Source organism: Balaenoptera ricei, chromosome 1 (genome assembly GCF_028023285.1).
Source record: "Balaenoptera ricei isolate mBalRic1 chromosome 1, mBalRic1.hap2, whole genome shotgun sequence".
NCBI lineage: Eukaryota > Metazoa > Chordata > Mammalia > Artiodactyla > Balaenopteridae > Balaenoptera > Balaenoptera ricei.
In genome coordinates, this window is record NC_082639.1 from 66,144,696 (window position 1) to 66,161,944 (window position 17,249).

At 41.4% G+C, this 17,249-nt stretch overlaps 1 protein-coding gene across 4 annotated transcripts in view; it reads left to right on the forward strand.

Annotated features, from left to right (window-relative positions):
- The first annotated feature begins 287 nt into the window (after positions 1–287).
- The window catches only part of ST6GALNAC3 (ST6 N-acetylgalactosaminide alpha-2,6-sialyltransferase 3), a 567,689-nt gene continuing 550,727 nt past the window's right edge, over positions 288–17,249 (forward strand). For all 4 annotated transcript variants that reach the window (XM_059899430.1, XM_059899440.1, XM_059899466.1 and 1 more), the window contains exon 1: positions 288–406. In XM_059899430.1, the coding sequence (XP_059755413.1) occupies positions 389–406 (18 nt within the window). In that variant the 5' untranslated portion in view covers positions 288–388. The remainder of the gene's footprint in view (positions 407–17,249) is intronic.

Sequence of the window (17,249 nt, forward strand, 5' to 3'; positions counted from 1 at the left end):
AAGGCCACTTTCTCTCCCCAGCGGGACCCAGATCCCTGCCTGCTGTGGAGCGACTTTATATACAATGAACGACAGAACGTTTACAGAGAAAAAAAGAGAAAAGAAAAAGTAGCAGGCACCGAGGGGCAGCCGCCGGCGCCCGGGACGGCACGTGACCTGGGGGGCGGGGCCCCGCGGGCCGCCAGCCAGTGGACGGGGCCGGGGGCGGGCCCACGACTCGGGGGGCGGGGCCTGTGCCCGCGCAGCTCTCGCCGCGGTCCCCTTATTTGGATCTGCGGGAATGTGGGCTGGAGCGGTCCTGCAGCGGTACCAGCCTCCAGCCTGTCGCCTGGACTGCCCCTGACCCAGGCGCCCCGCTGCTCGGTGGCAGGAGGGCCGGCGGAGCGCCATGGCCTGCATCCTGAAGGTAACGACTCGCATCTATGGCTTGGACGCGTGGTTGGGCAGCCTCTTGCTGCTAAGAGGCGTGGAGCCAGCCGCGGTCCCACGGCATCCTCATCTCAGTTGTCTTTTCCTGGCGTTGATTTTCTTTTTGTTCGTTTGGCAAATGCATATGGAGGGAGATTCTGAAACATGCAGCTGGCACGGCTTCTCTTCCGACCATTCCTGCTTCTCGCGCCTGCATTGAAGGAGCTGCAGACTGTTGGCTCCAGGGGAGAGCAGGGCTGTGTGCCGAATAATGGGGATGGCAGGGAGGGGAGGGGTGCTCCCGCGAGTCCCGCGGCTCTGTTGCCTGAGGCCTTTCTGGGGCCACGCAGAGAAAAGGAAAGGCTGGACATGGGTTATTGGTGCTGAGGGGTATAGCGCTTTGAATGGGGGTGAGAGTGTGCAGTGGGAGTTCTACCGAACATTTGATCGTATGAAGATAGAAACTTCAGAGTTTACAGGTAGTCCCTTAGGAATGAGTTTTCTGTGAGATCTGCTAACTCTATATGCTGTTAGTTCTACTTCGGAAAAGTTCACAAGAGGGTGTATTTATTAGTAGAGAATTTCAAGCCTTCCTTTTGCTTATAAATTTAAACGGACAAACCTTCCTTTTGCTCATAAACAGACAAAATTATTTTACTCCCTATCAGAGTCTGCTCAGCCACCCCTTCTTTGTTGAGTTTTCTTTCTCCAAGTGTGTTCTTAGCCTGGACTGAGCATCTTTCTGGGTTCACAGACTTGTGGCATCAGGTGGGAGAACTTGGTACGAGTGCCTCACTTGAGAACTTTTTATTCCATAGGGAGTTTGTTTGTTTGTTTGTTTGTTTGTTTTTCTGACTACTGTTTCTACTCGTGCCTAACCTGACTGCATGAATCAAAAACATTCACAGCATGAAAGTTTCCTGGGCCTTGACTGGGAACGTAAAGGCCTATTTGTTCCGAGTTTGGGAGAGCTGTGTGTGACAGAGGAAAACACCAGAAATCAAGTTTTTTGGTTGTGCTATTGTGAAAGAGCATTTACTTTTCTGTAGGATGATTTGAAGCCATCTACTGCTGTATTAGTTACCTGAATCCTCTCCCAACATGCCTTGGTGTTAATGATGCAAATAAGAGACTAACCTAGTAGAGTTTGTTTCCATTTCTTAGAGTAAAGGAGATGAGGTATTTCCTGTGATTTTTCTGAACTTCCTTTGTTTGGTTTCAGAACACTTTCTGGGACATAATGGTAGCAAGATCAAGAGGAAATAATACCTTGGTATTACAATATGGGATTTTTACCTTGGAGACTCCTAGCCCAAGGACTGAAATATGAAGATGAGTCATCTCTACTATTTATTGTGTTATTAACTGAAAGAGAAGTTGAGGAGCGTGACATTTATTGTTGGCTGTCTTCTTCCCTTTTGATTTCTCCCCTGCCTCATCTTGCACATGTTCCAAACATTTTTAATACGCATCCCAAGCTACGAATGAATCCGATCCAACCATTCCTTCCCTTTCCAGCCCCTCACACTGACCTCAGACATTTGGGGCATATCTGATTCCTCCTTATTTTTTCTCCGCTGAAACTAGTCTGGGGTGCAGACAGGTAAACTGCAAAGAGCAAAGGCTTTGGACTCAGAAAGACCTTGGTCTGAATGCAGGCTCTGCCAAGTGCTACCTGCGTGACCTTGGATAAGCTACTTAAATGTCTCTGAGTCTCAGTTTCCTCAATATGAGATTAAAGTAATAGCACCTCAGGGTTATAATACTCCACAGGGTTGCTCTGGGGATGAAATAATATAAGATATGAAAAATACTTTGTGGCACAGGCATTCAATAGGTGCTATTTTTTCCTCACATATAATAATAACTACAATTTAATTAATCTTTACTATATCCTCAGCCTGTTTCATATAAAATAACTCTTGGTCTTACATCAAACCCTGTAAGGTGAGTATCATTGTTTAAAACCTCATTTTACAGATGAGGAAGCTGAGGTTCCCGAGCTTAAGAGATTTGCCCAAGGGAACAGGGTTAAGGACAGAGTGAGCCTGGACTTAGACCCAGATCTGCCAATCTTCTTTATATTTTAACTCTGTTCCCTGTACTTTCCCAGGTGATGACTTTCTAAGATGCCCTAATACCATTCAGAGTCCTTACCACCTTTGAGAAACAAAGTACCTTTGTGCAATGATGGTCTTGATGGCCTCTGGTGGGCCTTTTCCCCTTGTCTTTGAAAGGCCCTGCATGGTGGAGTGGAGAGTCCAGAGACCTGGATTCAGTGCAAGCTTGGTCTCCTGCATATGATTTTAGACAGTCACTGCAACTTGCAACCTCAGTTTGCCCAAGTTGTAGAATGCCTGATAGGGTTTTGTGAGGGTAAAATGATATACTGTTGTTGTTGTTTTTAATGAAATATTTTCTGCCGTATTGGTGTTGGTATCACAAGATGCATAAGCCATTGACTCCATTCTCCACTGACTTACAGTATAGTAAGGGGGATAGAAAAGTAAATGAATCTGTTACAATGTGAAGAATAATAGGTCTGTGGAAGGCATAACAGAAGCATGGAGGGAGAAAACAATGAACCCTCTAATTGGATAATCAGGATAGGGTTCCTACTTATGATACTGGAGCTGTGTTTTGAAGACTGAATATGATTTACTGTGATGAAGCTTGTGTTTTAGAAGGATAACTTTTGAGTCAGGGTCAACTTTATTCTGTGGGCAAAATCTAATCTTCTCAACAGATTTTTGAGGTAGATCGTATTATCCCGAGATACAAAGAGGTTGATTAAAGTATCATTATTGCCTAAACAATAGTGACCCTAAATAGGAATCTTTGACTAGCTAAGAAGAGGAGCCTGTACCATGGCAGCAAATGGTGGTCTTTTGGGGCATACAGAATATCCCCTCAAAGTATTGTGCATGATAAGGGCCCATTCTGCCCATGTGTAGAGCTGGTTCTCATAACAGAATAATGATTACCTCGGTAATCCTTTAATTGTGGAATACATACTTACTCCACGTTGCATGGGCTTTTGAAGCCAGAAATATGTGGATTTTAATTATGGCTCCACCACTTACTAATTGTGTAACCATAAGCAAGTTTCTTGATTTCACTGCCTCAGTTTCTAAAATGGAGCTGATCATGCATTCCTCAATGGGTTATTCTAGGGGTTAAATGGGAATATCTGCACATTAGTTAGGATAGGCTAGTTTACTGCAGAAAAAAACACCTCAAGTCTTAGTAGGTTCATTTCTTGCCATGCTCCTGGTTAGGCAGCTCTCCTGGGGAGCTGTGCCATTGTGAATAATCAAGTCAAGGGACAGTCTCTTTCCATGGGGTGTTTTAAAACTCTTTGAAATTTGGTAGACAAGAAAGATATTTAATTTGTATTTATTTGGTTATTAGTGAAATAAAGCTTAAATTTATAGAAGTCATTTGTTTTTCTTCTCTTATAAATTACAGATACTTTAGTATTTTATGTAATAAAAGCTGTTTGTATTTTCTTTTATGATTTCTTCCTTTGGTCAGCAGGTACTTTTTTGAGAACAGTATCACGTATACCTTTGATATTTAACATATATTTAGTGAGTTGTATTAAGGTTTTTTTTTGGATTCAGTACTGAAATGGAAACTGAGTGAACATGTGGACACAGACACTTATTTCTGCCTTGGAGAAGATTATGGTTTTGCCAGGTTGATGATACTTAGGAACTTGAAGCAGTTAGACAATAACACAGTAGGTGCATGTCTAAGCTACTGTTATCTTCTCTACCAGTCACCTGTCCTCGTATGACATTTATCCTTTTTTTTTTTTCTTTTTTGTCTGTGCCACAAGGCATGAGGGACCTTAGTTCCTGGACCAGGGGTCAAACCCGTGCCCCTGTAGTGGAAGCACGGAGTCTTAACCACTGGACCACCAGGGAAGTCCCTACATTGGTCTTGATTGATGGGAAATTTGATGAATGTTGATATCAAGTTACGGGCTTGGTGTCTTCTCATTTACTTTTCCCCCACTGCCCCAGACCTAATCCTTCCCCATACTGCATCAATTCTGTCTCAGGAAATCTCTCAAATCTGCCCGTTATTCTCTATCCCTATCACCTCTGCCTTGTCCAGAACCTAGTATTTGGTCTGTCTTTTGAAATAGCCTCCTTTCCTTCAGGCGCCTCATAATCTTGCCCATCTTCCACATCACTCTCAGATTATTGTGCAGAAGTGCAGTGCTGATCAAGCCATTTGTAGGCTTAAATGCTTGTCTTGGATCCCCAGGCCCTGCAGGGTAAACCCAGCTATTTAGCTTGGCATTCAAGTTCCTTCAGAATCTGGCCCCTGCCCACATATCTGGCTTCACCACCTACTACTCCCTTCCTCATGAGCTAGACACTTATCTAAATGAATTCAAAGTCTGCAGATATAGGACCTCCTTTCATGGCTCTGTGCCTTTGTAGTATAGCACAGGGATTGAGAGCCTGGTCTTTGATGTCAGACCAACCTGTTCCAGCAGTGAAATCTCTAAGCCTCAGTTTCCTCATCTGTGAAATGGGAGCAAAAATAGTGCCTACTTCTTAAGGCTATGAGGAATAAATGAGCTAATTTCTACAGAACAGAACCTGACACATAATAAGTCCTTGATAATTATTAGCTATTAGTTGTAATTGTACATGCTGTTTTCTCTGCAGGAAATTCCCTCTGCTATCACTTTTCCTCCACTGAGAGTTCAGCTTATCTTTCAACTCCTGTTTCAGCATCACATCTGTGGTCAAGTCTTCCCCTGCCTCAGGCTTCCTCTGTGGCTCCATGGTTTGGTTCTTGTCTCTGTAGCAGCAAGTATTACCCTGTACTGTAAATTAGCTCAACTCTCTTGTTTTACTATGAACTCATATAGCACAGGGGCCTTTAGCAGGTCGATCAGCTAGTGTTTACTAAGCATATGTAAATGAATACTGTTCTTGCCCTAAGTAAGATTACGGACTCAATGAGAAAAAAGGTATACCTAGTGAGAATATGAGTAGTGGCGGTGTTGGTAGTTACCTAATTGAATCTTGGGGGCAGAAAAGGCCTTGTCTTATTCAACTTGATATCCATAGCAACTAGTCTGACTCACAGTAAAGTGTTTCCTAAATGTTGAATGTATAAATGATTTAATTTTTTTTGAGATGCTACTTATAGACAACAGTCTAACCTGGTCTCCTCTAGGAGCAGCCTAATTCTTCTTAAACATGCGTGGATTTTTCACTGTAGCATAAGCAAGCAGATTAGAGTTTATCAGTTAGTTTTCTCCTTAAGTTCCTTCTCAGTTTGTTTCTTTTAGATCTGTTAGGGCTTCTTATAAAATCTGGAGCCAATTTGAAATCTAGAGGGAGGGAGAAGAGAGACCTGGACTGGAAAGAAGAAAGAAGAAAAGTATAGGAGTGACATCTTTTGTCATGATCATTTTGGTTCCCTGGGTTAATAGAAACAAAAAAAGCAAAAGCGAAAAACAAACAACAAACCTCAGCATCCACACCACAATTTATGGTTCTCAAACTATGAGGTTTCAAAGGATTGGAAAATAATATGGCTTCACTGAGACTGGAAAGCCACAGAAACTTCACAGGTACACAGATTGCAAACCTGAAACTCTGCGATAACCCCTGCAAGTAGAATAGACAAGGCACTTTGTTTAATAAATCTGCTATGACATTTCTTTCTGCTGCCCAAAGAATGCTGAAGTCTCAGTAGCTGCCCTGCGTAGTTTTTAGGCTTATTGTGACTGAGCAGATGCTTTTGCAAATTCCATTAGCACACTTTGGGGAATGAGTTGCTTGTGTAAAAGCTTTGCTTTTTGGATGAATTGAGAACAACAGCAGCAATAACAGTTGTTCTTTATTGAACACCTAGTGTGTTCAGGCTGGGTCCTGGGCTGAGTGCTTTTACATGTATCATCTCATGTAAACTTTTATTACAAATGAAGATACTGAGGTTCCGAGAAGCTAACTAACTTGCTCCAGGTCCTATGGTTAGTAAGTGGTGAAGGTGGGGTTGACCCAGGCTCTGGGTAGTGTTGTAGTATGTATTTTACCTTCAGTGCCAATTCAGTGAATGTTTATAGGGGCTTTGAGTTTATTTCACCATCTTTTGAGTCTAGACAGCTTCCTAACAATCTCCTGATGGAGCTCTCTTTTAGCTGTGTTATTTTTATTTGTTCCTTCCTCAGAGTTTCCTTTGTGACAGAGGAACTAGAGGATATAGAGGGGCCACAGGGACTGGGGAAATAAGAAGGTTCTAAGTCTGCCTCTAACACTAACAGCCTTTTGATCCTGGGCAAGTCACATGACCACAGCCCTCTTTGCTGAGAAACCCACATGTCCCTTTGAAGGTGGGAGTGAAGGAGAGGAGTGATAGAGTTAGATTTACCCTTAGGCTAAGCTTCAGGGCCCCTTCAAGGCTCTGGGAAGAGTTTCTGGCATGTTTGTATTTATAATTTATATTCATTTTCTTAAAGAGACCCACAGATTATATAAGCTTCAGGCTGCCCAGCCAGCATGCCCCCTGGGGTGGTGTTGGAATCCAAAAGAGATAAAGTTCGTGAATGCACTTTGTAAAGCAGAATGCGCTGTACACATGTGGCAAAACTATTATTGGCATCATTAGTAATTAGATAACAGCTTGAATCAAGGAAACCTATCTTGGGGACTGGTGGGAGAAAAAAAAGTTTAGATTTGAGGCAAGCAGAGGGAACCCATTAAGCTTTCCAGCAGATGACTGGGGAAAGTTATGATATCTCCTCCCCAGGAGGAACATATTCAGCTGTTTGTGAGAATTTAACACATGCTTATGCCTGAGGGTTGGGAATTGGATGAGTTCTCTATTTCCTGGATTCCGGGAAAAGTGGAGAAAGGCATTTTTCTAATTGAACAGAGTAGATTTACAAGTGTTACCAGGATCCCATTACAGAAAGCTGCAGTTAGATCCTGGTTATTAAAAGGGTCATTGTTCAATTTATGGATTATCCAGATCCTGTTGGTCCCTGGCCAGTCTGATGTACACCTTTTATGCGTTTTACTGCCAATTAGCACTTCCACCAGAGCCTGGAAAGGGAGAGGAGCTAAACTCCAAATTGGTTAATTCCTTTCCTTGTTAGCAGCTTTGTCAAGGTATGTCAGCAGGAAGGTAAAGAAAATAGCTCAAATGCGGTGAAGAGATTATCTGTGCTTTCACTGTTGTTTTCTTTCTTGCTCAACTCAAGAATTAAGAGTAGGCCCTGCTTCTGATTTTAACTTGATTTCAAGTCACTAAATCAAAGATCTTGGCCTAGGGCATCCAGGGACTTCAATAAACAGCAACCTTGGCGTAGGTAACATTTTCAGAGAGCCTTTTGCCCACACCCCATATCTCCAGGCCTGTCTCTCATTTCCTGTGTGATGTGGAGGGGTGGAGACTCACAACTTCTGGTACATGGGAGACTGGGGGAAAGTTAACTCCTAAAGAGATGCTCAGGGGCCAGGAAAAGAGAGGTCCTGTACTTAAGTCATTCTAGTGTTTGTGTAAAAAAATGTGTCTCTACATATACATAGTAAATATAAATAGAAATGTGCGCCCACATTCATTCAATCATATCTTAGTATTTATTGAGGTTTGAAAACTCTTGCATGTAAAAGCCTTTTCTGGAAGGGATTTCTCTCTAATTTCAAAGGCTGTTGTGTTTCCTAGGGAATTTCTTAGCTGTGCATTTACCGGACACGAAATAAAAACTTTGGTCAGTTACGAAAACTATATTTGCATCTTGCTCTGAGAAGATCAAGATCACAAGGGAATTGGAAGTAAAACGTGTATGTCCTGCATTGGGAATGAGTCATAATGTGCAATTAAAATGTACATGTGGAGCTCATCTTAGATTTTAAGGATTGGAATGAGCAAGCGACTGTCCTGGGACAATTCTCCTCCTTGGGACAAGTGGAATACCCACCTGTGGAGAGCAGGGCTACGATTCCTGGTATTGTTGTTTGGTATTCTTGGCCCCAACAGTGTGCCTGACTAAAGAAAGAGATGTGAAAGTCTCTCTCTGTGAAGGGCTTGCCTTACCAATCAGGGAAAATGGTAACCAGGAAAGAAGGGCTGTTCTCTACGGTGTGGGCAGGAAGAGGACTGTGGCTTGCAGAGGTCAGAGCTACACAGACTCTGAGTCAGATTCCAGCTTTGTAATGAGTTTGAGTAATGACAATAATACCTTTATTTAATGCTCTGTAACAGTGCAGTCCAGGAGAAATATAATGCGGGCCACTTAGGTAATTCTACATTTCTAAGAGCCACATTAAAAAGAAAGCAAAAAAAAAATGAAAGCAAAAAGAAGTAGGCAGAATTTACTTAATAATATATTTTATTTAACACAATATATCCAAAACATTTTCGTGTCAATATGTAATCAATATCAACTTACGAATGAGCTATTTATATGCTTTTTTCATGAGTCTTCAAAATTCTGTATATATTTTGCCATTACAGCATATCTCAATTCGGATGCTAAATTTTCATCACAAATACTTGATCTCTATTTAGATTTTATAAAATGTACAGTTGAAAAAAGTAGATTCACATGTCTACGTTGCTCCAGAGATGCTTAAAAGTTTTCCAAGAGTTTTATCGATTATCAGGTTTTACATGTAAATGAAAGAAAATAAAATGAAATAAAAAATGTGGTTCCTCAGTCACACCAGCCATGTGTCAAGGGCTCGACAGCCAAATGTGGACAGTGGCTACTGTACAGGACATCGTGTTCATGCAGGTAGTCATCCTTAGCACCAGGAGAGACTGCTAAACGTAGAGGCAATGAGAACAGTGTACGGGGACCTGGGGGAAAGGATTGCCTACGGGGTAGGGATCAGAAGGGGAGGACACCTCAGTTCGTCAGACTCTTGGCACCCAAAGAAAAAGCAAATGAAGGGCAAGTAATGAGTGCCAGACCCAGGGATACACATTTGAGCCTTTGATGAACCCTTGAGATTTCATCTGAAATGGAGTCCTAAGCTTTTCCATATCCTGAGCCTGATTGGCCCCCCAGATGTTGAGCAGCTGTGAATTCTCCCAAGAGAGTGCTGCTTTGGTCTCAGTGTGGTCGTGTGAACTCCTGGAGGCTTTGAGATCAGAGACAGACTTTATACACTTTTATTTGTATAGTTCCTTTGCTCTAGGAGGGAGGTACACATATGGCAGCAATTTAGACATCCAGAATAAACCACATGTCTTCTTCCAAGTCAAGAGAGGTGATTGGAGTTCCTTTCTACAGTTTGCTTATTTTTTGACTGTTTATTTGTGTCTATAAAGTCAGCAATATGCTAATAGACATATGTCCAATGGTGCTTAGAGCACATCGAGCCAAGCACTCCATGTGGAAGAGGAGACTGAAGCCTAGAGAGGATAAGTAACTCCCCAAAGTCACATAGTGGGACTGGAATCAGACTCCAAAGCTTGATCGCTAAGTCTGTTGCTTCTCACATATAAGCTGACCACAGTGCTGCTCAACTTGAACTGCACCAGGACCCCCTGAAGGGCTTGTTACACCAGAGATTGCTAAGCCCCACCTCCAGAGTTTATGATTCCATAGGTCTGGGCTGGGGTCCAAGAATTTGCATTTCTAATGAGCCCCCAGGTGATGCTGTTGATGCCCATCTGTGGACCAGCCACACTTCAAGTAGCCCTACCGTACTACATCCTGCTCAATAAATAGCTGCTGAGTTATGGAAGGCTTCAAACCCATGTATTCCCCAACCAAAACTAACTAGAAATTTAAGTCAAGTGCATTCTAATTACCTTTTTAAGCATTGTAATCGTTTGATTTCTGCCCCCATTGTTCTCATTAAACCCCGAGCTTTCTGATGCTATGGGACTCGGGCCACCACGACTGTTGAAATGCACGTGCCTCTGTGCCTGGCAGCAAGGGGCTGGGTCTGAAATGAACCCGTCACTGGTGGCGTCCCTCTTGCGTGTCTAGAAACGCTGTTTCTTTCAAATCAGTTTCAAAATCAGTTTATGATGATTTATGAACCAGGAATTTGTTTCCTGCTGATTGTATGTCAAATCCTTTCTCACTCTGTGCCCCCTGTTTCTCTGCTGGCTAACAAGGAGCCCTGGGGGTGCAGGAAACAGCTTCTGTAGTCAGATTGTACTGGCTTTGGTCGTGGAAGTTAATGCGTTAGTGCTAGAGTTCACTATCTTAATTATTGATTTAGTGTCATATTTTAAAAGTCATTATTTAAGGGTTAGGAATGGGGAAAATGAAGCCTGGTGAAAGATGATAGCTATTTTTTTTTTAATGTTGATTCATAGCCTAGTTTGGGATTTTAATAAGTAACAAAAAGCATTGGAAACTGCTGATTTAATCTCTTCTTATAGGCTCATATTGGCATAAAAAAGAAAATAAATCTCTAAAGTTTTGCTTTCTCCTGGATCTCCATTTATGTGCCTTTGTTTATGGTGGAACCCATTTTTCTGATTTCCCCCCTTTCATCTTTGGCCTCCTAGCCCCTCTCCAGTACAGGTGTTATAGAGATCATTAGCTAGTACAGTTGTCCCTTGGTATCCAGGTATCCACATGTCCGCCGGGGATTGGTTCCAGCACCCCACAGGTAAAATCTAATGCTCAAGTCCCTTATATAAAATAGCATAGTATTTGCATATGACTATGCACATCCTTCCATATGCTTTAAATCATCTTTAGATTACTTATAATAATTAATACAATGTAAATTTAATGTAAATAGTTGCCAGCACAAGGCAAATTCAAGTTTTGCTTTTGGGAGCTTTCTGGAATTTGAGTGTTTTTGAATATTTTTGACCCACGGACAGCAGAACCTGAAGACAGCAGAACCCACGGACAGCAGAACCAGGTTCAGCTGACTATGTCTGAAGAACCGTCCTCTCAGCCCTGTACAAGGGAAGCCTTTTAGAACTCTGTTGCCAAGCAGATAAAGCTGTCTTGCAGAGTCCCGAGATAGAAGCCATTCCAATAGGAATAATTCTTCTCTGGGAAATGTGAGTCTTTTCTACTCCTGGTGTGAAATCAGTGGTGTGGCGTTCCTGACAGCCCATGGTTGTCACCCCACACACCTTTGCCATGGCCTAGAGGCTGACTTTACTATTAGTCGCTCTTTTATTGCTGACCTTCTCAACCATGTCTTCCTTTCTTTCTCACTTAGTTCTCGGAGAAAATTCATTCCCCAGCAGCAGCAGATAACTGAACCAATGACACCTTACGCCTGTTTTCTTATTTATTTTTCTTTACATTCTTTCAGTTGGGAGTAAGAGAATCTTTCTCTCCTACCCTGGTTTATGTCACTTAATTATTTGTTCCTTGGCTGGTTTAATGTTTATTTAATTCTGCCATGCTGTTTAACCCTAGTGGCCTGGTTGATTGCTTGAACTGAGCCAAGATTTCTGCATGTGACTTCTAACTTGCTGGTAAATTAGGGTTTGTTTTTTTCTCACCCATCCTGGACCCTTGATACTAAAATCTTACTTAAAGAAATGACGTCCAAACCAAATGCCACTCTAGATTTCTGTATTGGAACAATTGAAATTCACTATATATTTTTCCAGATTTGCGTAGGTCTGTGTTTGACCTTTTTTCCCTCTTACCTTTGGGAAGTTTAATTATCAAGCATTTAGAGAGAAGCCAAGTACTGTGGGTGAGAGGAGGGGTAAAGGGAATGGAGATAAAATAGAAGCTGAAGATTTTAATTCCTTTTGAAGGGAAATTAGGGTCTGTATGAATAACAGTAATTGTAACAATAGCTTACATTTATTGAGTACTTACAGCTACTGTGTTGGGGCTTCATAGTTTTGTATTAGCTCATTTAATCCTGACAAGTACCTCATAAAATAGGTACTATTATACATTCCCATATAGATGAGGAAATTGAAGCTTGGAGAGGTTACTTAGAGAGGCTATGTAACCTCCCCAAGGTTGTACCACTATTAAAGGAGGGGGTAGGATTTGAATCCAGGAGTTTGGCCAAAGAAAATATTCCTATAGTCATACATGGGCAAACCTATTTGAAACTTGCCCACAATAATTTAATAACTTAATGACAAAATAATATCAGTAAACTTTTTGAGCACTTTATTGTAGGTACTGTACTTAAGGCACATACATGACTTCCTTTAACAGTCAACAATCCTATTAGAAAAATACTATTATTATCATATCTATTTTACCTGGGAGGAAACACTGAGGCTTGCAGAAAACTTTAGTTCTTTGCCCAAGGTCCTTGGGCTAGTGAGTGGAAAATTTGTCTGACCATATTACTTTACAGTTATTGTTATTAGCTAGCATTTACTATATGCAGTAAGGGCCAGGCACTATTCTCAACACTTTACACTTACTGATTCATTTAATGCCCATTTTTCAGATAAGGAAACCAAGGCACAGAGTGGTTAGATAAGGTCAGCAAACCATTTTTGGCAGTAGTGAGACTGGAACGCAGGCACTTTGGCTCCGGGGTCTGTATCTGTAACAACCTTGCACAAGGCCACAAATCCCCCCTCCCCCCCCCACTTTGGCGTTCTACCTTCTAGTGTAGAGAATCACTTAGGACTATTGAAATCCATTCCAGTATCAAGTCAACCCACTTCAAAGGAGCTTGTGGAGATTAAAAAAAAAATGGCTTGATTTTTGATGAGATAAACTGAATTAAAAAATAAATTTGTTGAGTTTTTTGGTTTTTTTTTAATGCCTTTGAAGATTTTTGAATCAGATACGTTTAGAAGACCCACCAGGTCAAGTCAGACCTGGTGGAATTAGTTTCCTTGCAGAGGTGGAATTTGTAATTGAGCATGAGACAGTCATTCTGACTGGGTGGGGAATGCCAGGCAGTTTTCCCTCTTGACTGATCTCCCTGTTCTCCCCTTCTTCACCTGTACCCCAGAATAACTCCATGGGGAAGCCAAAGTGCTCTTTTAAAGAGTAAATCAGGTCATGTCAGTTTCCTTATCTAGACCTTTTGGTGGCTTTCCATTTCACTTTGGATAAAATCTAAACTCCTTTCTAAGGCTCACGGTGCTCATGACCTTGCTCCTGCTTATTTTTGAGAAATCATCTCCTGCATCTTGGTCCCCTGCTTATTTTCATTCCATCCAGTTCTGGACCATGCCAAGTTCCTTCCTGCTTCAGAGCCTTTGGGCTGCTATTCCCCTGCCTGCCATACTTTGCCCCCAGGTTCTTTTATTTCTTCCTACCTTTCATGTCCCAAATTAAAGTTTACTGCCTTGGACAGGCCTTTGCTGATTTATACCAATGAGATAGAACTCTTCTTGATATTCCCTATTATGCTTCCCTGTTTATTGTGTGCATAACACTTTCTTAATGTATGAATACATGCTTATTTGTTTGTTTGCCTGTCAGTCAGAAGACTAAAAGGGCAGAAATCATGGTTATTTTGCTTATCACTGTGTATCTAGCTTCTAGCATAGTATAGTCAACAAACGAATGAATGATTTAATTAATTAATTTCAGGCAAAAAGAATAGTAGGTACAAAGATAGGGTGGCATGAAGGAACAGGTCATTTTGGGGAACAGTGAAAAGTTGCGGATAACTGTCACTGAGTTCGTTTTGGGAGCCGGAGGAGATGGTATAGTTGGAGTCAGATCGTGAAGGACCATGTAGGTCCTACAAAGTAGTATGGACTTTATCCTTTAGAAATGAGGAAACACTAATGGGATTTAAACAGATCATTAAATGTGGTGGAGATATTGGGTCAGAGGGACTATTCCGTTGTCTTATTTTAGAGTACTTGGAGTCCTTGGATTAACTCTGGTCATTGTCGTTGGTATTTGGAAATTACTTGTCCCAATTATGATTTTGCTACAGTGATTGCACAGGCAGAATTTCAAATACAATGCTGGAAACGAAAATGTGCCAAAGATGTAAGTCTGCTGGTTTATAGCAGAGCTTGGTGTTTTATCTGTCATTACCTAACCGGTTATATTCTGGGAGAAAATATTTGCAAATCATATGTCTGATTGGTTAATATACAAAATATATAAAGAACTCATATAACTTGATAGCAAAACAAACAAACAAAAACAAACAATCCAATTAAAAAATAGGCAGAGGATCTGAATAGACATTTTTCCAAAGAAGACATATAGATGGCCAACAGGTACATGAAAAGGTGCTCAACATCACTAATCATCAGGGAAATATAAAGCAAAACAGTAATGAGATAATCACCTCACACCTATACCTGTTAGAATGGCTGTTAGATAAGATAAGATAAGAAATCACAAGTGTTGGCGAGGATGTGGAAAAAAGGAACCTTTGTGCACTCTTGGTGGTATAGTCACTGTGGAAAACAGTATGGTGGTTCCTCAAAAAATTAAAAATAGAGCTGCCATATGATCCAGCAATCCATTTCTGGGTATTTATCCGTAGGAAATGAAAATACTAACTCGAAAAGATACTTGTACTTCCATGTTCATTGCAGCATTATTCACATATTTGGACATTGCTTGTTCTAAATATGGTGGCCTTAATGATTACACAGCCAGAATTTCTCCTAGAAGGCTGTAAGATAAAACTTGGCAGTGTCATTTCTCTCCCTGGGTGTGGTACAGTCATTCACATTTAAGATACATGTTCCTTGAAGTCAAGGAGCTGGGCTGGGGTCTTGTACTGGCCCAAGTTTGTGTGTCCATGCTTTAATGAGAGTGTGTCATCTGTAAAATCTTTACAATTTGGATAAGCAAATACGTCAATCCATTTGAAAGTGCTAATAAATGTAAAATATTGTTGGCAAATGAAGCTACTACTACAGGTGTTGAAATTTTCATTTAGCCTGGGGAATCCTAAGTTTAGAAGTAGTCTTTTGAGCCCTTAGATCATTGAATGCACAGTTTAGGTTCTTCTTGATATGGATGAACAGGTAGTGCTTGTAATATTAAACTGTAATTTTGGACGGGTGAGGTACTTCTGGCCCATTGCGCATTAAATGCCTGCCGTTTCCTGGACCTGACTTAGAGTGTGGTTTCGTATTACTGCCCTTGAGGCACCTGTTTATATAGGAGTACTGAGCTCCAGACCTCAAGCCAAGCACCACATATGTATATTTATCAGTTAAAGCTTCAACACCCCTGTGACTCTGTTTTGTAATCTCCCTGTAAATTTGTATTGTTAATGAGGAAATGTGGGCTTAGAGAAATTAAGTGCTTGAGGTCCAAGAGTTAGTGGATCTAGGGTCAGGGAGTCCAACACAGTTCTGACTCCAAAACCCTTGCTCTTCACCCCAGCCCTGTCCTAGACATAATGTTGTCCTATAGACAGGTCAGAATGGTAGGTAGGAACAGAGGGAGATCTCCTTTCCTATAGACTGTACATAAAAATGTCTCTCAAGCCATTTTGTCTGAAGCCCATCTTTCTGTCTTGGGTTCACTTCTATTTTTAGAGATACTTTGTTTTGCCTAATAGATTTTTCTTTTTTTTTTTTAGTAAATATTGCAGGCATCAGTCTTTTGTAAACTGAATCATAGTTAAATAAAGAAGTTTGCTATTTAAAGGACCTTGTGGTTAATCCCTTGGTAAAGAATTGTTTTGTAATTGAATATCAATGCCCTAGTTATACTGTTTTTAACTTGACTTTCAAAAAAGTAACAATTGACAAAAGCTAATATTTTTTGATATGTAACAGGTTGTCTTATAAGCATTTTTTTTCTTATATTATATGGGAGTTTCTAATTTGATGCTCACAACAGCTCTGCAAGATGGGTGCTATTATTTTGTCAGTTTTACAGAGGAGGAAACTGAGATACATGGAGGCTAGATGAAGGGACAGCTTCATGGCATGTGACAGGTATGATCACACAACCCCATGCTCAGAAGGGCCACACTTGATTTACTGTTCTGCAGTTGCTGTCTAAAAATTCTTCATAATTTTGAACAAGGGGCTCCACATTTTAATTTTGCACAGGGTCCTGCAAATTATGTAGCTGGTCCTGCCTAGGTGAGCTGTCCAAGGTCACCCAATGGTCAGTGGCAGAGTTGGCATTCAACTCCAGACTGCCTGGCCTTAAGCTTACACGATTCCATTTACATTCCCTGGTTTCCGATATCTCATATTCTTAAAGCAAGGTCCCTCCTCCACCTTCTTTTTCTTTGGGCCTGTCTTTAGAGGCAGGTGGTTTGATGGATCTCGGTTCAATCCTTTCGATTTGTGCTTTGTTGGGCCGAGTGTCTGATACATACAATTTCCCCATTAGGTTTGTAGAAGAGCAGTAGGGAAGATTTTGAAGATATGACAAGATTTGCACATCCTTGCCATAGTGAAAAGTCATAGCCTAAAAATAAATAGGAGTAACATGGAATCATTGTAACATTTTTGTTTTGCGCAACTCTCCTGGGGGGAGGGAAAGAAAAGAAAAAGAAAGCCCCAATGTATGTGAAAGGAAGGCAGTCCCTCAGACTGCTTATCTGCATGCGGTGCTCTGGGGACTAGTGACACTTAATTACCACATACAGTTTTATGGACTGTTTTATGAGAAGCTGGTTTTTAGCCTTTCATGGATTGCTGTAAAGGGAAATAGAGAAAGACAGAAGAGGATTTCTATCACTTTGGTAAAAAGACTGTCCCTCTGTGGTCTATGCCTAGAACCTGAGACTGCCTGCGTTCCCTTTCAGCATTTCCTGAGCACTTTCTGTGAAGAGGTAGAGGCCAGCAAGATCCTGGAGCTCGACGATGGAAAAAAGCGTGACACAGTGTAGTCACCACAGGGCACCTAGGGCTCTGACAGAGGCAGGCATCGGCCACAGGAGCCCCAGGAAAGCAGCCGCTGATAAAGTTAAGAGGAGTCTAGGAAGATCAGGGGA